Source organism: Pelmatolapia mariae, linkage group LG7 (assembly GCF_036321145.2).
Source record: "Pelmatolapia mariae isolate MD_Pm_ZW linkage group LG7, Pm_UMD_F_2, whole genome shotgun sequence".
Taxonomy (NCBI): Eukaryota; Metazoa; Chordata; class Actinopteri; order Cichliformes; family Cichlidae; genus Pelmatolapia; species Pelmatolapia mariae.
Genome location: NC_086233.1, coordinates 63,415,562 through 63,438,317, shown reverse-complemented (window position 1 = coordinate 63,438,317; position 22,756 = coordinate 63,415,562). Strand labels below are relative to the sequence as shown.

Below are 22,756 nucleotides of genomic sequence, written 5' to 3'. Positions count from 1 at the left end.
CCTTCCTACACCAAAGAGACATGAGACGTTTGAGGTCTTGCTTCCTGTTGTAATAGCTGACGCTGTCTCGGTGACCGAAATGGGAGAGGGGCCACCCAACTGTCGGATTGATCCTTGACAAATTCATATGCAAAGAAAAAGCTTCTTTTCAAATGATCGTGCCAGCTTATTCTCCTCCATTGTTAACTAAAGATCTGCTTGCCAAGGTTATCTTGAACTGGCTTTCCCCTGTGAACCGCTTTTTGTGTCTAACCGTTTTTCCCCACTCGGCGACACACCCGCCGGGGGTCAAACTCTGGTAATTGGTGATTCTGTTCTCAGACATGTGAAGCTAGAGACACCGGCAACCATAGTCAACTGTCTTCCAGGGGCCAGAGCAGGCGACATTGAAGGAAATTTAAAACTGCTGGCTAAGGGTAAACGTAAATTCAGTAAAATCATAATTCACGTCGGCAGTAATGACACCTGGTTACGCCAATCAGAGGTCACTAAAATCAATATTGAATCGCTGTGTAACTTTGTGGGACTCTGTAGTTTTCTCTGGTCCCCTCCCCAATCAGACCAGGAGTGACATGTTTAGCCGCATGTTCTCCTTAAATTGCTGGCTGTCTGAGTGGTGTCCCAGAAACGATGTGGGCTTCATAGATAATTGGCAAACCTTCTGGAGGAAACCTGGTCTTGTTAGGAGAGACGGCATCCATCCCACTTTGGATGGAGCAGCTCTCATTTCTAGAAATATGGACAAATTTATTAAACCCCCAAAATATGACTATCCAGAGTTGGGACCAGGAAGCAGAGTTGCAGTCTTACACGCCTCTCTGCAGCTTCTCTCCTCCTGCTACCCCCCCAAAAACCCATCTCCATTGAGACTGTGTCAGCTCCCAAACAGACAAAAAACAAACTAAAAACCAGCAACAAACAACTTAAACATAAAAAATCAAAAAGAAAGAACAATACAGTATCCACATCTGAACCAAAGAGTAAAACAGTGAAATGTGGATTATTAAATATTAGGTCTCTCTCCTCCAAGTCTCTGTTAGTACATGACTTAATAATTGATCAACAAATCGATTTACTCTGCCTTACAGAAACCTGGTTGCAGCAGGATGATTATGTTAGTTTAAATGAATCAACACCCCCGAGTCATTCTAACTACCAGAAACCTCGAAGCACAGGCCGAGGGGGCGGTGTGGCAGCTATTTTTCACACCAGTCTATTAATTAACCAAAGACCCAGACAGACTTTTAATTCATTTGAAAGCCTGATGCTTAGCCTTGTCCACCCCAGCTGTAAAACTCAGAAACCAGTCTTACTTGTTATCATCTATCGTCCACCTGGGCCTTACACAGAGTTTCTCTCTGATTTCTCAGACTTTTTATCTGATTTAGTGCTCAGCTCTGATAAAATAATTATTGTGGGTGATTTTAACATCCATGTAGATGCTAAAAATGACAGCCTCAACATTGCATTTAATCTGTTATTAGACTCAATTGGCTTCTGTCAACATGTAAAAGAACCCACCCACCACTTTAACCACACTCTAGATCTTGTTTTAACATATGGCATAGAAACTGAACATTTAACAGTGTTTCCTGAAAACCCTCTGCTGTCTGATCATTTCCTGATAACATTTACATTTACAATAATTGATTACACAGCAATGGAGAGTAGACTTCATCACAGTAGATGTCTTTCTGAAAGTGCTGTAACTAAGTTTAAGAATATAATCCACCCACTGTTATCATCTTCAATGCCCTGTACCAACATAGAGCAGAGCAGCTACCTGAACGCTACTCCAACAGAGGTCGATTATCTTGTTAATAATTTTACCTCCTCACTACGTACGACTCTGGATACTGTAGCTCCTGTGAAAACTAAGGCCTCAAATCCGAAGTACCTGACTCCGTGGTATAATTCTCAAACACGTAGCCTAAAGCAGATAACTCGTAAGCTGGAGAGGAAATGGCGTGTAACTAATTATAGGCCAATCTCCAACCTTCCTTTCATATCAAACATCCTTGAAAGAGTAGTTGTCAAACAGCTAACAGATCATCTGCAGAGGAATGGCTTATTTGAAGAGTTTCAGTCAGGTTTCAGAGCTCATCACAGCACAGAAACAGCTTTAGTGAAGGTTACAAATGATCTTCTTATGGCCTCTGACAGTGGACTCATCTCTGTGCTTGTCCTGCTAGACCTCAGTGCAGCGTTCGATACTGTCGACCATAATATCCTATTAGAGCGATTAGAGCACGCTGTAGGTATTACAGGTACTGCACTGCAGTGGTTTGTATCATATCTATCTAATAGACTCCAGTTTGTGCATGTAAATGGAGAGTCCTCTTCACACACTGAGGTTAATTATGGTGTTCCACAGGGTTCAGTGCTAGGACCAATTCTGTTTATATTATACATGCTTCCCTTAGGCAGCATCATTAGAAGACATAGCATACATTTACACTGCTATGCAGATGACACCCAGCTCTATCTGTCCATGAAGCCAGATAACACACACCAATGAGTTAAACTGCAGGAATGTCTTAAAGACATAAAGACCTGGATGGCCGCTAACTTTCTGCTTCTTAATTCAGATCAAACTGAGATTATTGTACTCGGCCCTGAAAAGCTTAGAAATATGGTATCTAACCAGATTCTTACTCTGGATGGCATTACCTTGGCCTCCAGTAACACTGTGAGGAACCTTGGAGTCATTTTTGACCAGGACATGTCCTTCAATGCACATATTAAACAAATATGTAAGCCTGCTTTCTTTCTTGGGTGCAGTTTTCTCTGTAGTGGGGTCGGGTGGGCTGTCCCGGGCTCTGTGGGGCCGGTCGGCGCTGCTGCACTGGGCCCTGGTCCAGATGGGCCTGGGCCCCCTTTCCCTGGCGGGTTGCGGAGTATGGGGGTGCCTACTGGGGTCAGCGGGGGAGCTGGCCCCAGGGAGGGGTCACTTGCCCCTCCCTTCCTTCCCTCCCCATCTCCAGCTGCCTCCCTCTTCCCACTCCAGCACAATCACCCACACATGCAGGGCCTTGGGGTAGGGATGTGTCACCAGGGTGCAGAGGAGGCATCCCCCCCCTCTGTCCCCTTCTGGCTGCCTCCGCCTCAATTTTATCCCACAACTTAGACATTCACATTACTCACACTCTCATTACACATACATATAGGATCTTGGGGGTGGGCTCACAACACGGAATCCAAATTACCATCAGGGTGTACACCTCACCCCTGGCGTCGTTGCCCACCTCTCAATTTTAAATACACGTAGACATTGAGGGCTATCAGGAGGGGCTATGCGCTTACCTGCTGCTCTCTGGCAGGTAGCTCCATGCCCTCCTGGGTTTTAATTGCACCTTAGAACACATATACATCAACACTACATATGAGCGGGTAGAGGGAGGTTTGGAGTCTTCCTACACCCCCGTTCTCTGCGGCCTGCTGGAGTGGGGGGGCTAGGAGGAGGAGTTGGCCGTCCGACTGGGGTCTGGAATGTGGGGCCTCCCTGCTGCTGCGGGGTCGGGGCGGTCTGCTTCTCCCCACTGCAGGGAAAAGGGTAACACCACCTGGGTCTGGGTGCAGTTTCCCCCTCCAGGGGCAAGGGTACCTAGACCCGGTTCTTAGAGTACGCTTGGGGAGTGTGATTGTGTGTACAGCGTCTCTTTATGTCTGTCTCCACGTTGGTTGAGTGTGGAGTAATTGCCTATGAGAGCATGAGGGTGGGAATGGATGTTTGTATCTGTGTGTGCCTGTATGTCTGTGTCTATATGTCAGGTTGGGTATCAGACGCCACCTCTCTGGGGACATCTCAGGCCCTCCAAGGTTTGGAGGCCTATCTCCCCCCACCACTCCCCCTGCCAGTGGCAGACGCCCTCAGACATCGGTGCGTTGGTGGTTCTTTGTGTCCGGGGGTGGGTGTCCGGGTACACACCAGCTCACTCCTTGGCAGCTGCTTATCGGGGCCTGGAGCCTGGGGCTCGCTCGGGCCACTTCGGAGGTGGGGTGCCCTCGGCCTCTCGGCCTGGGGCTCGGTCACTCAGGCACAGCTGGCTGCCGGCGGAGCTCACGGGCACGTCACTGCAACCCCCCCTGGCTCCTGCTCCGCTGAGTGACCCCTCATCTGGGACTCTCCTCAGCTCTTTCTGGGACAGTGGCGCGGCTGCCCCTCTGTTGGTCTTCCTTGGTCTCTTGTGTTCTGGGGGCCTCTGGATGTCTGGAGTTTTGATCTCCTCCATACCTGCTTCATGCCCTGGAGGACGGGGCTGTGGCCCCCCCACACCCTCTAGCAGATCATTACATGAAGGAACCTTTTAAATACAAGCGCGCTCATGCTCACAGGTGTACACACAGGTGATCACACACACAAACTACACCCTTTTTGGCTCCTACCTCAAAGCACACTGTGCGCTGTCGATCTTACGTGCTGCACAATAATGTTTAATATTTAGTATTTACTGTCATATTCCCATATATCATTGTGATGTTGTTTATTCTATTACTCTCATTTTCTTCTGCTTGTTTTCTTTTTTCTTTCTCAACAGGTGATTGATATATGTGTTTTTTGTCTGCTTATTTTGTTGGTTTTTTGGTTTTTTTGCCCTTTATCACCGTCCCTCTTCTCAGCTGTTTTTCTTTCCCCCAGTCAAGTCTGTCCCGGATTCAGCAAATGAAAATAAAATAAATAATAAAAGGTGAATCAAATAGACCATTATGGCAAGGCTGGGATGGTCAATTTGGTAAAGTACATCTGTTGGGCATCTTTCTTCGCCTTTAGACAATAATTCTGATGGCAAAAGAGACAAACGGGACAGGCAAAAAAAAAAAAAACACTGTGAGGAACCTTGGAGTCATTTTTGACCAGGACATGTCCTTCAATGCACATATTAAACAAATATGTAAGACTGCTTTCTTCCATTTGTGCAACATCTCTAAAATTAGAAATATCCTGTCTCAGAGTGACGCTGAAAAACTAGTTCATGCATTTATTACTTCCAGGCTGGACTACTGTAATTCATTATTATCAGGAAGTCCTAAAAACTCCCTGAAAAGCCTTCAGTTAATCCAAAATGCTGCAGCAAGAGTCCTGACAGGGACTAGAAAGAGAGAGCAGATTTCTCCTGTATTGGCTTCCCTTCATTGGCTTCCTGTTAAATCCAGAATTCAAAATCCTGCTCCTCACATACAAGGTCTTAAATAATCAGGCCCCATCTTATCTTAATGACCCTGTAGTACCATATCACCCTATTAGAGCACTTCGCTCTCACACTGCAGGCTTACTTGTTGTCCCTAGGGTATTTAAAAGTAGAATGGGAGGCAGAGCCTTCAGTTTTCAGGCCCCTCTTCTGTGGAACCAGCTTCCAGTTTGGATTCAGGAGACAGACACTATCTCTACTTTCAAGATTAGGCTTCAAACTTTCCTTTTTGCTAAAGCATATAGTTAGGGCTGGACCAGGTGACCCTGAATCCTCCCTTAGTTATGCTGCATTAGACATAGGCTGCACCCATGATGCATTGGGTGTTTCTTCTTCACTCACTATGTGTTAATAGACCTCTCAGCACTGTATCATACTTGTTATTAATCTCTGTCTCTCTTCCACAGCATGTCTTTATCCTGTTTTCCTTCTCTCACCCCAACCAATCACAGCAGATGGCCCCGCCTAGGGATGGGTATCGAAAACCGGTTCTTGTTGAGAACCGGTTCCCACTGTTTCAATTCCTTGGAATTGTTTGCCATTTTTACAAACGATTCCCTTATCGATTCCAGTCGCCCCGAGTGACGTCACCACGTTGCGGAGCGTCATTTACCTGGCAGGAAACATGGCGGCTCAAACGCTCAAAAGTTTGGTCATACTTTACGAGAACGGATGACAACAGGGCAACTTGCAATACTTGCAAAGTAGATATTTCATTTAAGGGAGGAAACACTACGAATATGCAAAAGCATTTGCTCACAAAACACGCGATGACCTTAAATGAATGTCGTGTTTTTAATTCCGCTCCGGACTCGTGAATCTCAACCCAGCAGCCGTGGTAACGTTTGCACGTCCTCTCCCGTTAATGCGGCAGGTAAATAATCAACTAACAGTGCATATTATGTTAGCGCGATCTGCCTTATTACAAAACCTGCCATTACTGTGCATTTAGGTGACCATGATGAGACAGACAGAGTCTGGCTGGCTCAGATGCTGGCAGTTCTCACTGCAGTCTACCGGTAGCGTCTCCTTTCAGGCCAGGATAGACGAATGTCACCGAGCAGTGACTGAGTTTGTGGTCAAAGGCTTGCACCCGTTTGCCACAGCAGATGCCCCCGATTTTCGGTAAGTGAATGTGTTTAATTGTAGGCAGGGACATTACTGGATATTCTTGTGTAATTGCTACAGAATAATTTATGTTATACTTTGTTATTGCTACAAAAGAATATTGATTTTATTATTTTACATTTACAATTTTTTCCCCGGGGACCCTGTGACACCCCATTGAAGAGCCGTAGGCTGTGGATCTCTTAAGATCTCACTGTTGGGTTTGTAAGGCCATGTTACTCCTAAATTTCTATCTTGTTCAAAGAGAAGATTGTCAGAAGAAAATTATGTTTTGATCAGTTACATGAAATGTATTCTTTTTATAATTAAGCACATGTCTATGTGACTTTTCACCTAGTAACTTGTGTGATGAACCTATGCAGCTACTAACCGCTTCCTGTCTTCAGAGAACATTTAGATGTAGAGAAGAGAAAGCTCAGCTCTTTTACGAGAACATACAGATGTAGAAAAGGGAAAGTCCCGCTACTGGAGTGATGATGTTATCTTTGTAACACCACACACACACACACACACACACACACACACACACACACATATACAGATCAATCTTGTATAAATAAAGAACGCAGACGGTGACAAAGCGCGAGTCCATGAGTGTCTCCTGTGCGAGCGCTCTGTGACCGTCCTCGCGAGTAAAGAACTGCAGTGTGCTAGTGTTTTCTAACTCAGACGTCTCAGCTGAAGAACGGCAGGGTGATTTAAAGAAATCCCCTGTCAAAGAAGCTAATCGACCTTAGTGTTCTCCTTTTTTAAAAAGAATCGATAAAGAATCGAATCGTTAAACAGAATCGAAAATGGAATCGGAATCGTGAAAATCTTATCAATACCCATCCCTAGCCCCGCCCCTCCCTGAGCCTGGTTCTGCCGGAGGTTTCTTCCTATTAAAAGGGAGTTTTTCCTTCCCACTGTTGCCAAAGTGCTTGCTCATAGGGGGTCATATGACTGTTGGGTTTTTCTCTGTATCTACTATTGTACGATCTACTGCACAATATAAAGCGCTATGAGGCGACTGTTGTTGTGATTTGGCGCTGAGGAATTAGCACTTCATGTGGTCTAAAACAGCTGTGGGAAAACTGATTCTGGTGTTTGATTAAATATGCTAATTTACATTTAAAATATTTTTACACTATGACCTGAAAATCAGACTCTGTGCATGCCTTCTGCCAGACAGCTTGTAGTGTGTATTCAGGTATATAACTTTTATTATAACTATCCAGAACTGAGATATCTGATAGGTCTGTGTAGCACAGGCCTACTGCTGGAACGCCAAGACAATTCTACTACAACGGCAAAAGCAAGACGCAAGTCACTTCTCTTTGTGTTGCTTGTGCACGAGGGAGAGAACTGTGACGAGCGCCGTTCCTTCTGCTCGAACCCCAGTCACTCTCAGTTAGCTCCCCCATAGCACCGCTCTTTATTGTGGTTACATGAATATGTATAGGTTCATGTCAAGATGTGACCCTGTGAACGACTCCCCAAAGCTGGTGCTAGGAGCCCAGCGGTCCACCTAAACAAAGGGCTCTTATACTAAAACAGATACAGAGTAGGTGTCCTCCCATAGTATAAATCAGTAAGAGAAGGTACGACCTCTCTCATGACCTTAGGATGTGTGTGCATGCCAGAGTGCTCTGGGAGGCACACAGAGTCTTTGCAGACTGCTAAGGATCAAACATCTTATCAATATGCAATCAATTATATAACATAAGCCCTTTCACCCATATAGAAAATAACCTTTGCAAATATTGGCTTATAAAGAAAGGAAGGCACAGAACTGCCAAAGAACTGACTCACAGTATTCACTGGATACATGCCAAGTGTGAAGTGAGTCACACTTGGCATGTATCACAACAATAGTCGCCTCAAGGTGCTTTATATTGTTCAGTAATATTTTTGAATATTCATCAATAATTTTGAAAAACTGCATGATTCAGCAGTCAGGAATGACTGCGTACCCTCAGTTTAGGTTATTATTTCAAACTGTTGTTGAACAGTAACAGTTGTGCTAAATGGCCAAAGTCTGGCTCTGACAGTCAGTCGCAAAGTGATTATTTCTTTTTAACTTGTGCTAGTAAACAAAAACAACTGATATTCAACTAGTGGAGGCAAATCTGCTGACATAAAGCAGAAGACTGATGTGTTCCCATCGTGGACCAGACCCATCTTCTAACTACACATGTGTAAAGGTTTCGACACATCTTGAGTGGTTGTGTTGACCTGTTCAAAGACAGTAAGGCCAAAGGAGAAAGGGTTTCACTCTGTCATTCTTTCTGCTACATGAGACGTGTAAAAGACAACGTTTTGCCGTGACAACACTGCTGCACACACTCAACAACAACAACAGTAGCACCCATGCTGCAGCAGCTGGTACACATTTAATCTGAATGCTTTGATGACAGGTCTCCAAAGCATACCTCCATCATTTCTCAGTCCAGTGCTCTTGGTTATCATTCATTGTTTTCTAAAGTGTTTTTAGAGTTTAAAAATGCACCTTTTTAATGGAAAGAGGAAAAATGTAAGTGACTGTAGCATTCAGAGTTGTTCGTAGCCTTAGTCTAATATCGAGGAGCTCCAAAACAAAATTCCTAATGTTTGAGAAAGCGATTTAAAAAGGAGTAAGACAAGTATGATTTTGGCATGTTTATTAGAGACTGTCTAGTGTTTTAATACACTTGTTCTTAAAGTTTTGACTGGCATCACCCCACTAAGAAGCCCAAAGCACGTCTCACTCCACCACCATTTTAATCTAAAAAAAAATCACAGCTGAGTTTTAATAAATACCACTCAACAGATACTAATCAACTTATTTTTTTTCTCATCATTCCCCTTGTCACCCACGCCCCACCTGCAGTGGCTCCATGTCCCACAGTTTGAGAATCATTGTGTTAAAAACATCTCAGGGAAATTTTCCCAGCAGAACGAGTTAAAGCTATTTAAGCTACTAAGTACAGCATTCTTCATTAAATAGGTTTTCAAAACTAAGTGGCACTTTTTCTTTCTGCATCTTCCACCTATGCACGCCACTTCAGTGCGCGGTCCTGAGTTGGACCTTCATGTGATAAGGGCTGGGAGTCATAGTGGCTCCATAGACTGGAGTGAAGTCTGGTTCTCCTGCATCCTCGGGCCAGATGAACTTGAACTTCCTCAGCAGAGTCACAATCATGAGGAAGAGCTCCATACGAGCCAGACCCTCTCCGAGACACACCCGAGGACCTGTGGCATTGAAAAAGACAAAATTATCAAAAACACATTGATTGAACTGGCCATGTCTGTGCTGTTACTCAGTGTGTTTATGCTCATGTACCTGCAGAGAAAGGCATGAAGGCCTCTGGTTTAACAAACTCTCCTTTGTCATCAAGGAAGTTTTCAGGGTTGAATTCATGAGGGAATTTCCACTGTCCCTCCTCGCTGAGCACTGAGGTCAGATTCTCGATGATCATTGTTCCCTGAGGACGAAATCAACACCAAAACCATTAAGGATGCTCGTCACTTTATTGCCTCTACCTATTTAACCAGCTGGCCCTTACCTTGGGAATGGAATATCCCATCAGCTCTGTGTCTTTAGTGGTGCAGTGGAAGACACTGAGAGGAACAGTGTTGGCAACTCTCTGTATCTCATGAATCACAGCCTGGATGAAGAGAAGACATTTTCTGTGCTTTATCTGACTCTGAGCAATTTTTAAGTACTTTGACATAAAAACACAAAATCAGAGGCTGCAGACGTGGGGACCTCTCCCTATAAGCCACAGACAGGATGCAGTATTGATGAGATCATTTCAGCTGATGTAACCTTAAAAAATATTCAGACAGGGTCACGTGGACTATCACACGCCTTTGGCAGTGCCAGGAAATCTAATCCTATCTAATCTTCACAGTCATGTGATGAAACACTCCTGCCATCACATGATTGTTAGGTGTAACACACAACATGTTCAGACGTGCACGCCCTTCATGCAGCCAGAGCTGCTGCCAGGGGTTTGTTAGGGAAAGGGTGTTCCTAACATCCTTCCTACCTATCCTGGTACTTCCTAACTACAGTCTGTAACCAGGACATTATGCAAAACAAGCTTTTAAATTACAATATAATTCTTTCAAAGTAGGCAAACACGACCCTGATGGTTGAGCGCGTATGTTTCTTATAAAATCAGTGGGTTTCCTGTGGCTCAGCAGGTAGAGCAGTATGTGTGAATGTTAACAAGAAAGCACGTAAAACGATAGAAAAAAGTGTGAATGGGTGAATGTGGCATGTGGTACAGAGTGCTCCACGAGAGCAGAAAAGCGCTATATAAGAACCGGCCCATTTACCATGTTAGGCTGACACTCAATGTTTGTGACAGCGCACGACGACAGAGAGGTTACTCTCCCTGTTAGCTGACACTGCTGTGGACCATCAGTCTAATGCTCTGCTTTAAATAAACAGTTACCTGATGTGGAAACATAAAACTTCTTTGTCAACGTCGTCACACAGCAGCCTTACTAGATTTTATGCATTAAGGTAAAACACGTTTGTGTTTCACGTCTAATGAAAACGTTCAAACATCATAGTTCACAGTGTGGAAAAAAGTCACGATGATTCTGCAATATGATTTCGACATGAAACGCTCTTTTTATTATGAGTAGACCAGTTCCAGTCAAACCAGTTCTTTCTACAACAATGGAGGCTCCACGGTTGGGTGGATTTCCTGAAAAGAAGCTGTTTAAATGCATCACCTAATGTTATTAATGATGACCAAAACTGGTCTGAGTTTTTGGGTCTGTTGCCAATATAAACCAACATAAACTGTTTAGAGAAATGAGGAGATTCAGGCTGATATTTATTCTGCTTTCCACCTACTGCTTGTCCTGGAGCTATCGTCTTATTGTGGACCGTGTGCATTTGTGTGTTCTCTTTTTATGATTACCTGTAGGACTCGCTATGCTGTTTAACAATGCCTGCTAAATAAAAGGCCAATTCTAAGTAGAAATCTCTCTGATATACAGCACCTGTGTGTAAGGCATCTTGTGTCTGTCCTCAAAACTGGCCCGATACTTCCCTCCCAACACGTCGTCTATCTCCTGCTGACATCTTTCTGTGCAGGAGAGATAACACCACACATTCAATTCCACATTTCAGATATCTGTAGGTGAGACAAAGGCAGACTACACACAAGTAATGTAACACTAAAGCATTAGGCCCGTAGAGATGGAACCTTATGTATTCATTCAATTTGTCTTCAACCTTTAATATGAGATGATATTAGTCATATCAAACACCACATCCACACCTAATCTAATATAAATAATTTGTACTGGTAAGGAATTCAGTTAAGTGGGACTCTCCTTTGTTAAGTTAATATAACGAGCATATAGAATATAGAATGCTGGGTCATAGTAATAATGGTTGCTCGTATAACTGTGTAACAAAAGCCACACAGCTAAAAGTCGTGAACATGTGGGACGGGCATGGCCCCTTTTGCTGCTATCGGGTGTGGCTCAGGCTAGATTGTATTATGTGAAGGCTAAAGTACAAGTGAACACCTGGAAAACCTCGAGCAGGACCACAGACACCAATGACAAATAACCATAATATGTCTTACATGTGCAGGTTTACCTTGTATGTGCGGGTAGTTCATAAGGTAAAGGAAAGCAGTAAGGAGGGTGTTGGAGGTGGTGTCAGTCCCAGCAATGTGAAGATCTAAAGCATTCATAATGAGCTGCTCCTCTGAGAATGAAGACCCATCATTGCCTCTCTAAAAGGAGGGGAATAATGAACATGATAGAAATGCCTTCAGCTCTTTACATTTAAAACAAAATAATTTTAAACATTTTTAACCATCTTGTGAACTAAAACTATACAAATATCTCCTTTTGGAAAAGTGCAGGTTGAATAAACTCAAATAATTGTTATATTTTGTATACTCAAAATAGAGGAGATGTGATTCTTTTCACACTCACACACCTTCTCCAGTTCATCCAGATAGCAGTCAATAAAATCTCGTGGCTCTCCAGGAACTCTGGTCTTCTTGTGCTCATTGATCAAACCAATTGCAATTTTCTTTGAAGTCTAAAAAGCAAAAGTAGTCACTCACAGTTTGAACAAATTTACTTCTTCCTGCTGGTAAAGTGAAAATTGAAGTTACCTCTATATTCTGAAAGGCCTTTTGGAAGGGCAGTGGCAGGTTACGAATTATGGGGAAAGTGTCATAGAGCTGAAATGAAAGATACGAGAGTTAAATGGGAGTGGGGGGGATGAATCACGGTTTTCTCTTTGTTCAGTGCTACTTATCAGGTTAGCATGCGAACATACCAAAGCTACACGGTGACTATAGTAAGTGTATAAATGTGTACACACAGAACTTCTGCATCTTAGTTTTGTTATCAGTGGAATTAAAACTTCAGCCATGACAGGATTCCTAAGTAAGCACGATTACATGGGAAACATGCTTTTACTCACCATAGCCCACGGTCCATTGGCCATCTTGGTATTCTCAGTGAAGCACTGAACAATCACTTTGATTAGCGCATCATCATACTCGTAGCGTGTAGAAAACAAGACCTGGCAGATGATGTTGGAAGCCGCATTGTGAAACATAACTTGAGGACTCATGGTTTTCCCTGTAGAAGAGATTATTCAACAGAACAGAATTTTACAAGAACGCAAAGGAAACAACAGCAAATGCAACGTCGTCGTGGTCACAGACGGACCCACCAACACTGTCTTCCAAGGTTCTAACGATGTATTTTATCTCTTCATGAATCCGGTCCTCCATCGAGTTCTTCCCCAGACCAAAGTTCCTCAAAGTCATCAAAGAAAAGCGACGATGTTCCCTCCAACTAGAGCCGTAATCGACCAAAATGACTCCTAAAACAGATTTATCAGCACAAAGGGAAACGAGATCACTTACTTTCTGGCCTGTGTCATCTTTTATTACGTTCCACATTCATTAATAGAACTCTATTGTTTACATGGATTGTTCACAGGGTCCAGCATGTGTGCTGCACCGTTGTGATGAAGAGGAGTATTCTACAAAGAGATAGCAGCAAAAGGTGAATTTTCCTAACCCATGTTGTCCCAGCATGCTTATCTCAAACTGGGTGTTTTTCCTTATGCATGCAGTAAATAATAATACACTAAAACTTTAAGCCACAGAATCTAGTATATGCTAACGTATATACTGGATTTTTTTGTTTGTTTTGTTTTATTTATTTAATTTTTTGTTTTGCTGTTTTGGGTACTGATGGTAAAATGTGTGTGAACACTATCATGTGATAGATAATGTCTCTTCTACCTTTATTCTTGGTGACATCATTAACAAACAAGTCTTGGGGTCGTCCAGCAAAATCAGCAGCCTTAGTCACCATCGCCTCCTTTACGGCCTTCAGCCCATTGATGACTACAGCTGGCTTACGACCGATGAAAATACTGTAGACATCTCCATAAGACTTCCTCAGCTGGGAGGGAACAAAATGACGTGTCAGTTTTTGAAATTTATGAACCAGATACTCAGGTGGACATTTCCCTCCAACACGGTTAAACATTTTTGTCCAGTAATTTCAGTTATGTGTTTTCTGTGGAGAGAAATAAGCATCAAATGAATTTGAAAATTTGTCTCAAGACTCCACGTGACGACGTGACTGATCAGATGATTCGTGCACGTGCGTTTCAGGTTTTCTAAGTAAGTGAGAGTGAAGCAACGTGTAATTTTAGAAATATGTGTATGCACAAACAGCTTTTTGAAGGAGAACGTTATCCAGTTCCTGAAGCTGAAATTAATAAATTAAGTTATAAATCAGTTATTATACATCTGTATTTATTCAGGTCTGGGCATACACATTTGTAAAATAGTTTGACGTGGTGTAAAATTGCTTTGTGTGTGGATAGAAGCACGCATTACACACTGCACACATTTATTAACTTTACGCTTGCAGAGCATGCCATACGCATTTGTTAAAGACACATTTGTCTCTGCAGTTTGATGACCTGCAGGGAAACAAAAAACGATATACAGTATAAGCAAACGTTAGCAGTGATGAGACCAAAGGATTTCAGTGTTTCACTCGCATTTTGTAAGATGTTGATGTTGGTCAGTTTTAAAAACGGAGCACAGTGTGTCTGATTTGTAGAGATGCATGTGGTTCTTTTCTCATGTAGCACTGTCACGTGACATTTCTTAAACGATAAGCTGAAGATTGATCCATATACAGTGATGATTGCAGGGGGTTTGAACTATGCTAAACTATCTTATAATCACATAAGGAGCTCACTATAGTGTAAGAACTTTGGATTTTAAAGGTGTTTCCTTTTACAGCCACAAGCATCGATAATGTCTTTAACAGCACAGTCAGGAGAAGCACACTAATGTTTTAGTATCTAAACATTTAGACCCATTTAGTACTAATAATAGTAAATCCATCAATAGGATAAAAAATATTCTAAAATATTTTAGAAATTTTTATTTTATTGAACGTTTTTTCTTACCTTCTCAAAGTCCTTTAAGGGGTTCTCCAAACTCAACTGCAAAGTGTTCCCCACCAGGGGAAGGACTGGGGGTCCTGGTGGGAAGTTCTTCGGCCTCTTGGATTTGAGTTGAAGAATAAGAAACAAAAGGCAGAGGCATAGCAGTGCAATTGAAACAAACATGGTGAGATGATTTGGACTGCACTATGAAAAAGTATTAGTTATTACTGATCTCTGGCTCTCTTCCACAGCATTGACTTGAAATAAGAGAAGTAGCTGGCAGACCCACATTTAAATATGTAGCTCGGCCGGCCCTCTTCCAGCTACACACCTTGAGATTTGTGTGAAAGGTGAAACACAGCGTGATAAAAACAGAGCACATTGCTCCACCACCTTTAGCGTAATGTGACAGGCTACTGTACAGCAGTATCACATTTCCTTAAATATCACATAGTGCCAGGCATTTTTCTGTGTTTCATTTTCTTCCATTGTTAATAAAACACATTTTAATACGAAGGTCCTCATTTCTATGTGAAGAAGAAAGTGAAAGTAAACTGGGTAAACTGACTAATCTACAAGAATTTGCTGTGACTTGTAAAGATCTGAAAGAAAAGAGTGGAGGGGTCAGAATTTCCAGGTAAAAACTGAGCTGAACATGCTCAAACAGCAGAAACCCTCACATAAGATCATAAACTAAATAAACTTTAATATTAAGATACAAAGAGACAAAGCGTAACACAATATAAAAATATGTAAAACCTGCTAGTAATAACAAAGTAACAAGATTTAGATAAAAGGACCTGATTCTGTATTTTATATATTTGTAACATATTTGTGGTTGTTATGTAGCACCGACAACAATGATTGCACAGCTGTGATATGGAAAAACTAAAATCATAAAATGAAAATGTATCCATGTACAATCATCACTCTAATGGCTTTAAAATATCAGTCGGCTGTTTTCAAACTCTTCTTTGAGAAAAAGAATGAACAAAAGAAAACACTCCATTTGTGTGAGTTGAAAGGCCAGTTGGATCATTGAACTGTACAGGTGCTGAACTCTATACAGACAGCACATTATGTAATCAGCAACCAACCACCTTTTATTGCAAGGATTCTGTAAGGTAGATGAGTCAGAGCAATGGTAAACGTTACTGTTGCTTTGCAACAAAATCTTCACCTAGCTGCTCTTGCTAATGCTGCTAGCATTATGGAAACATTAAGGCTAGCAAAGTTACTGAAGTCCATCACATCAAGACTAAAAGAAACTTGTTAATGTTTGCAAGTGCTGCACTGCAGGGAGGACTTTATCGTGAAAGCGTGGCTATAAAAGGTTGCAAATCTAAGAATCCAAGAGATGCAGTTGGATCAAGTTGAGGATGTGCATTTCTTAAATAAGAGTTTCAGCAGATTTAATGCAAGTTCAAATCTTCAATGTTTCATGTTTGAAGTTTGAAATAATCATATTTTAATACTTTTTATGATCCTGTAAGTGTCTGATGTTGAGTTTAAAGAGATTCTTTGAGAAATTTTTCGAGGCCTTTAATGATCATAAGCTTTTATGGCACAGTGAGAAGGTCTAGTACTTATAACTGACACAAGCTTAGTTACATTGTTGTAAATAGACCAAGTTTAAAAACAACTTAGTGAAAAACCAAATCAAATGTAACTAAGAAAATGATTGAGGTGAAATGTTTGTTTGACGTTTTATGTTGTTGGAACAGAAACAATCTTCAATCTATTTATGGAGTCATGAGCTAACAAATAAAGAACAGCCTGAAATTAAAAGAAGCTGATTCAAACTGCAGAAAGTGTGAAATACAAGAAACAAATGTGAGTTTCATACGTTTATTTCACATTTCACCAATGCAGTAGAAATAAGAAATGGATAAAAGTTTCCCAGATAACTTCCAACCAGGACTAACTGCTAGTTAAGGTCCATCTGCACACCGCCTCACTGTGGCGTTCTGAGTTGGACTTTCATGCGGTAAGGTTTGGGAGTCAGAGTGACCCCGTAGACTGGAGTGAAGTCTGGTTCTCCTGCATCCTCGGGCCAGATGAACTTAAACTTCCTCAGCAGAGTCACAATCATGAGGAAGAGCTCCATACGAGCCAGACCCTCTCCGAGACACACCCGAGGACCTGAGGCGTTGAAAAAAATACCTCAGTATCATCTACGACAGAAGATTTAATCAACTATGTCGGTGTGTGAATCGTGTTTTCATGTACCTGCAGAGAAAGGCATGAAGGCCTCTGGTTTAACAAACTCTCCTTTGTCATCGAGGAAGTTTTCAGGGTTGAATTCATGAGGGAATTTCCACTGTCCCTCCTCGCTGAGCACTGAGGTCAGATTCTCGATGATCATTGTTCCCTGAGGACGAAATCAACACCAAAACCATTAAGGATGCTCGTCACTTTATTGCCTCTACCTATTTAACCAGCTGGCCCTTACCTTGGGAATGGAATATCCCATCAGCTCTGTGTCTTTAGTGGTGCAGTGGAAGACACTGAGAGGAACAGTGTTGGCAACTCTCTGTATCTCGTGAATCACAGCCTGGATGAAGAGAAGACATTTTCTGTGCTTTATCTGACTCTGAGCAATTTTTAAGTACTTTGACATAAAAACACAAAATCAGAGGCTGCAGACGTGGGGACCTCTCCCTATAAGCCACAGACAGGATGCAGTATTGATGAGATCATTTCAGCTGATGTAACCTTAAAAAATATTCAGACAGGGTCACGTGGACTATCACACGCCTTTGGCAGTGCCAGGAAATCTAATCCTATCTAATCTTCACAGTCATGTGATGAAACACTCCTGCCATCACATGATTGTTAGGTGTAACACACAACATGTTCAGACGTGCACGCCCTTCATGCAGCCAGAGCTGCTGCCAGGGGTTTGTTAGGGAAAGGGTGTTCCTAACATCCTTCCTACCTATCCTGGTACTTCCTAACTACAGTCTGTAACCAGGACATTATGCAAAACAAGCTTTTAAATTACAATATAATTCTTTCAAAGTAGGCAAACACGACCCTGATGGTTGAGCGCGTATGTTTCTTATAAAATCAGTGGGTTTCCTGTGGCTCAGCAGGTAGAGCAGTATGTGTGAATGTTAACAAGAAAGCACGTAAAACGATAGAAAAAAGTGTGAATGGGTGAATGTGGCATGTGGTACAGAGTGCTCCACGAGAGCAGAAAAGCGCTATATAAGAACCGGCCCATTTACCATGTTAGGCTGACACTCAATGTTTGTGACAGCGCACGACGACAGAGAGGTTACTCTCCCTGTTAGCTGACACTGCTGTGGACCATCAGTCTAATGCTCTGCTTTAAATAAACAGTTACCTGATGTGGAAACATAAAACTTCTTTGTCAACGTCGTCACACAGCAGCCTTACTAGATTTTATGCATTAAGGTAAAACACGTTTGTGTTTCACGTCTAATGAAAACGTTCAAACATCATAGTTCACAGTGTGGAAAAAAGTCACGATGATTCTGCAATATGATTTCGACATGAAACGCTCTTTTTATTATGAGTAGACCAGTTCCAGTCAAACCAGTTCTTTCTACAACAATGGAGGCTCCACGGTTGGGTGGATTTCCTGAAAAGAAGCTGTTTAAATGCATCACCTAATGTTATTAATGATGACCAAAACTGGTCTGAGTTTTTGGGTCTGTTGCCAATATAAACCAACATAAACTGTTTAGAGAAATGAGGAGATTCAGGCTGATATTTATTCTGCTTTCCACCTACTGCTTGTCCTGGAGCTATCGTCTTATTGTGGACCGTGTGCATTTGTGTGTTCTCTTTTTATGATTACCTGTAGGACTCGCTATGCTGTTTAACAATGCCTGCTAAATCAAAGGCCAATTCTAAGTAGAAATCTCTCTGATATACAGCACCTGTGTGTAAGGCATCTTGTGTCTGTCCTCAAAACTGGCCCGATACTTCCCTCCCAACACGTCGTCTATCTCCTGCTGACATCTTTCTGTGCAGGAGAGATAACACCACACATTCAATTCCACATTTCAGATATCTGTAGGTGAGACAAAGGCAGACTACACACAAGTAATGTAACACTAAAGCATTAGGCCCGTAGGGATGGAAGCTTCTGTATTCATTCAATTTGTCTTCAACCTTTAATATGAGATGATATTAGTCATATCAAACACCACATCCACACCTAATCTAATATAAATAATTTGTACTGGTAAGGAATTCAGTTAAGTGGGACTCTCCTTTGTTAAGTTAATATAACGAGCATATAGAATATAGAATGCTGGGTCATAGTAATAATGGTTGCTCGTATAACTGTGTAACAAAAGCCACACAGCTAAAAGTCGTGAACATGTGGGACGGGCATGGCCCCTTTTGCTGCTATCGGGTGTGGCTCAGGCTAGATTGTATTATGTGAAGGCTAAAGTACAAGTGAACACCTGGAAAACCTCGAGCAGGACCACAGACACCAATGACAAATAACCATAATATGTCTTACATGTGCAGGTTTACCTTGTATGTGCGGGTAGTTCATAAGGTAAAGGAAAGCAGTAAGGAGGGTGTTGGAGGTGGTGTCAGTCCCAGCAATGTGAAGATCTAAAGCATTCATAATGAGCCGCTCCTCTGAGAATGAAGACCCATCATTGCCTCTCTAAAAGGAGGGGAATAATGAACATGATAGAAATGCCTTCAGCTCTTTACATTTAAAACAAAATAATTTTAAACATTTTTAACCATCTTGTGAACTAAAACTATACAAATATCTCCTTTTGGAAAAGTGCAGGTTGAATAAACTCAAATAATTGTTATATTTTGTATACTCAAAATAGAGGAGATGTGATTCTTTTCACACTCACACACCTTCTCCAGTTCATCCAGATAGCAGTCAATAAAATCTCGTGGCTCTCCAGGAACTCTGGTCTTCTTGTGCTCATTGATCAAACCAATTGCAATTTTCTTTGAAGTCTAAAAAGCAAAAGTAGTCACTCACAGTTTGAACAAATTTACTTCTTCCTGCTGGTAAAGTGAAAATTGAAGTTACCTCTATATTCTGAAAGGCCTTTTGGAAGGGCAGTGGCAGGTTACGAATTATGGGGAAAGTGTCATAGAGCTGAAATGAAAGATACGAGAGTTAAATGGGAGTGGGGGGGATGAATCACGGTTTTCTCTTTGTTCAGTGCTACTTATCAGGTTAGCATGCGAACATACCAAAGCTACACGGTGACTATAGTAAGTGTATAAATGTGTACACACAGAACTTCTGCATCTTAGTTTTGTTATCAGTGGAATTAAAACTTCAGCCATGACAGGATTCCTAAGTAAGCACGATTACATGGGAAACATGCTTTTACTCACCATAGCCCACGGTCCATTGGCCATCTTGGTATTCTCAGTGAAGCACTGAACAATCACTTTGATTAGCGCATCATCATACTCGTAGCGTGTAGAAAACAAGACCTGGCAGATGATGTTGGAAGCCGCATTGTGAAACATAACTTGAGGACTCATGGTTTTCCCTGTAGAAGAGATTATTCAACAGAACAGAATTTTACAAGAACGCAAAGGAAACAACAGCAAATGCAACGTCGTCGTGGTCACAGACGGACCCACCAACACTGTCTTCCAAGGTTCTAACGATGTATTTTATCTCTTCATGAATCCGGTCCTCCATCGAGTTCTTCCCCAGACCAAAGTTCCTCAAAGTCATCAAAGAAAAGCGACGATGTTCCCTCCAACTAGAGCCGTAATCGACCAAAATGACTCCTAAAACAGATTTATCAGCACAAAGGGAAACGAGATCACTTACTTTCTGGCCTGTGTCATCTTTTATTACGTTCCACATTCATTAATAGAACTCTATTGTTTACATGGATTGTTCACAGGGTCCAGCATGTGTGCTGCACCGTTGTGATGAAGAGGAGTATTCTACAAAGAGATAGCAGCAAAAGGTGAATTTTCCTAACCCATGTTGTCCCAGCATGCTTATCTCAAACTGGGTGTTTTTCCTTATGCATGCAGTAAATAATAATACACTAAAACTTTAAGCCACAGAATCTAGTATATGCTAACGTATATACTGGATTTTTTTGTTTGTTTTGTTTTATTTATTTAATTTTTTGTTTTGCTGTTTTGGGTACTGATGGTAAAATGTGTGTGAACACTATCATGTGATAGATAATGTCTCTTCTACCTTTATTCTTGGTGACATCATTAACAAACAAGTCTTGGGGTCGTCCAGCAAAATCAGCAGCCTTAGTCACCATCGCCTCCTTTACGGCCTTCAGCCCATTGATGACTACAGCTGGCTTACGACCGATGAAAATACTGTAGACATCTCCATAAGACTTCCTCAGCTGGGAGGGAACAAAATGACGTGTCAGTTTTTGAAATTTATGAACCAGATACTCAGGTGGACATTTCCCTCCAACACGGTTAAACATTTTTGTCCAGTAATTTCAGTTATGTGTTTTCTGTGGAGAGAAATAAGCATCAAATGAATTTGAAAATTTGTCTCAAGACTCCACGTGACGACGTGACTGATCAGATGATTCGTGCACGTGCGTTTCAGGTTTTCTAAGTAAGTGAGAGTGAAGCAACGTGTAATTTTAGAAATATGTGTATGCACAAACAGCTTTTTGAAGGAGAACGTTATCCAGTTCCTGAAGCTGAAATTAATAAATTAAGTTATAAATCAGTTATTATACATCTGTATTTATTCAGGTCTGGGCATACACATTTGTAAAATAGTTTGACGTGGTGTAAAATTGCTTTGTGTGTGGATAGAAGCACGCATTACACACTGCACACATTTATTAACTTTACGCTTGCAGAGCATGCCATACGCATTTGTTAAAGACACATTTGTCTCTGCAGTTTGATGACCTGCAGGGAAACAAAAAACGATATACAGTATAAGCAAACGTTAGCAGTGATGAGACCAAAGGATTTCAGTGTTTCACTCGCATTTTGTAAGATGTTGATGTTGGTCAGTTTTAAAAACGGAGCACAGTGTGTCTGATTTGTAGAGATGCATGTGGTTCTTTTCTCATGTAGCACTGTCACGTGACATTTCTTAAACGATAAGCTGAAGATTGATCCATATACAGTGATGATTGCAGGGGGTTTGAACTATGCTAAACTATCTTATAATCACATAAGGAGCTCACTATAGTGTAAGAACTTTGGATTTTAAAGGTGTTTCCTTTTACAGCCACAAGCATCGATAATGTCTTTAACAGCACAGTCAGGAGAAGCACACTAATGTTTTAGTATCTAAACATTTAGACCCATTTAGTACTAATAATAGTAAATCCATCAATAGGATAAAAAATATTCTAAAATATTTTAGAAATTTTTATTTTATTGAACGTTTTTTCTTACCTTCTCAAAGTCCTTTAAGGGGTTCTCCAAACTCAACTGCAAAGTGTTCCCCACCAGGGGAAGGACTGGGGGTCCTGGTGGGAAGTTCTTCGGCCTCTTGGATTTGAGTTGAAGAATAAGAAACAAAAGGCAGAGGCATAGCAGTGCAATTGAAACAAACATGGTGAGATGATTTGGACTGCACTATGAAAAAGTATTAGTTATTACTGATCTCTGGCTCTCTTCCACAGCATTGACTTGAAATAAGAGAAGTAGCTGGCAGACCCACATTTAAATATGTAGCTCGGCCGGCCCTCTTCCAGCTACACACCTTGAGATTTGTGTGAAAGGTGAAACACAGCGTGATAAAAACAGAGCACATTGCTCCACCACCTTTAGCGTAATGTGACAGGCTACTGTACAGCAGTATCACATTTCCTTAAATATCACATAGTGCCAGGCATTTTTCTGTGTTTCATTTTCTTCCATTGTTAATAAAACACATTTTAATACGAAGGTCCTCATTTCTATGTGAAGAAGAAAGTGAAAGTAAACTGGGTAAACTGACTAATCTACAAGAATTTGCTGTGACTTGTAAAGATCTGAAAGAAAAGAGTGGAGGGGTCAGAATTTCCAGGTAAAA

The 22,756-nt window shown here is 41.7% G+C and overlaps 2 protein-coding genes across 2 annotated transcripts; both read right to left on the bottom strand.

The window, feature by feature from the left end:
• Positions 1–9,339: 9,339 nt before the first annotated feature.
• LOC134631867 (cytochrome P450 2F2-like) lies at positions 9,340–14,934 on the bottom strand. Its single transcript, XM_063480425.1, has 11 exons — positions 14,773–14,934; positions 13,583–13,745; positions 13,003–13,155; positions 12,748–12,908; positions 12,434–12,502; positions 12,253–12,357; positions 11,905–12,043; positions 11,298–11,383; positions 9,842–9,943; positions 9,619–9,760; positions 9,340–9,527 (listed from the first exon to the last, which is right to left on the bottom strand). Exons 1-11 carry the CDS (start codon positions 14,932–14,934, stop codon positions 9,340–9,342), a joined length of 1,470 nt encoding a protein of 489 aa, XP_063336495.1.
• A 1,771-nt stretch (positions 14,935–16,705) lies between these two features.
• LOC134630232 (cytochrome P450 2J6-like) lies at positions 16,706–22,296 on the bottom strand. Its single transcript, XM_063477403.1, has 11 exons — positions 22,135–22,296; positions 20,945–21,107; positions 20,365–20,517; positions 20,110–20,270; positions 19,796–19,864; positions 19,615–19,719; positions 19,267–19,405; positions 18,660–18,745; positions 17,204–17,305; positions 16,981–17,122; positions 16,706–16,893 (listed from the first exon to the last, which is right to left on the bottom strand). Exons 1-11 carry the CDS (start codon positions 22,294–22,296, stop codon positions 16,706–16,708), a joined length of 1,470 nt encoding a protein of 489 aa, XP_063333473.1.
• Between the last annotated feature and the right edge of the window lie 460 nt (positions 22,297–22,756).

Bases quoted from the DNA above. Each gene is read 5' to 3' on its own strand.
- LOC134631867 (XM_063480425.1), bottom strand. From the start codon at position 14,934: ATGTTTGTTTCAATTGCACTGCTATGCCTCTGCCTTTTGTTTCTTATT. The intron at 13,156-13,582 runs GTAGAAGAGACA...AATCTGTTTTAG, and splicing joins TGATGTCACCAAGAATAAAG to GAGTCATTTTGGTCGATTAC. The intron at 9,944-11,297 runs GTGCTGTATATC...CTCTTCATCCAG, and splicing joins ACAAGATGCCTTACACACAG to GCTGTGATTCATGAGATACA.
- LOC134630232 (XM_063477403.1), bottom strand. From the start codon at position 22,296: ATGTTTGTTTCAATTGCACTGCTATGCCTCTGCCTTTTGTTTCTTATT. The intron at 19,865-20,109 runs GTGAGTAAAAGC...CTTTCATTTCAG, and splicing joins CCAATGGACCGTGGGCTATG to CTCTATGACACTTTCCCCAT. The intron at 19,720-19,795 runs GTAACTTCAATT...TTTGCTTTTTAG, and splicing joins AGGCCTTTCAGAATATAGAG to ACTTCAAAGAAAATTGCAAT.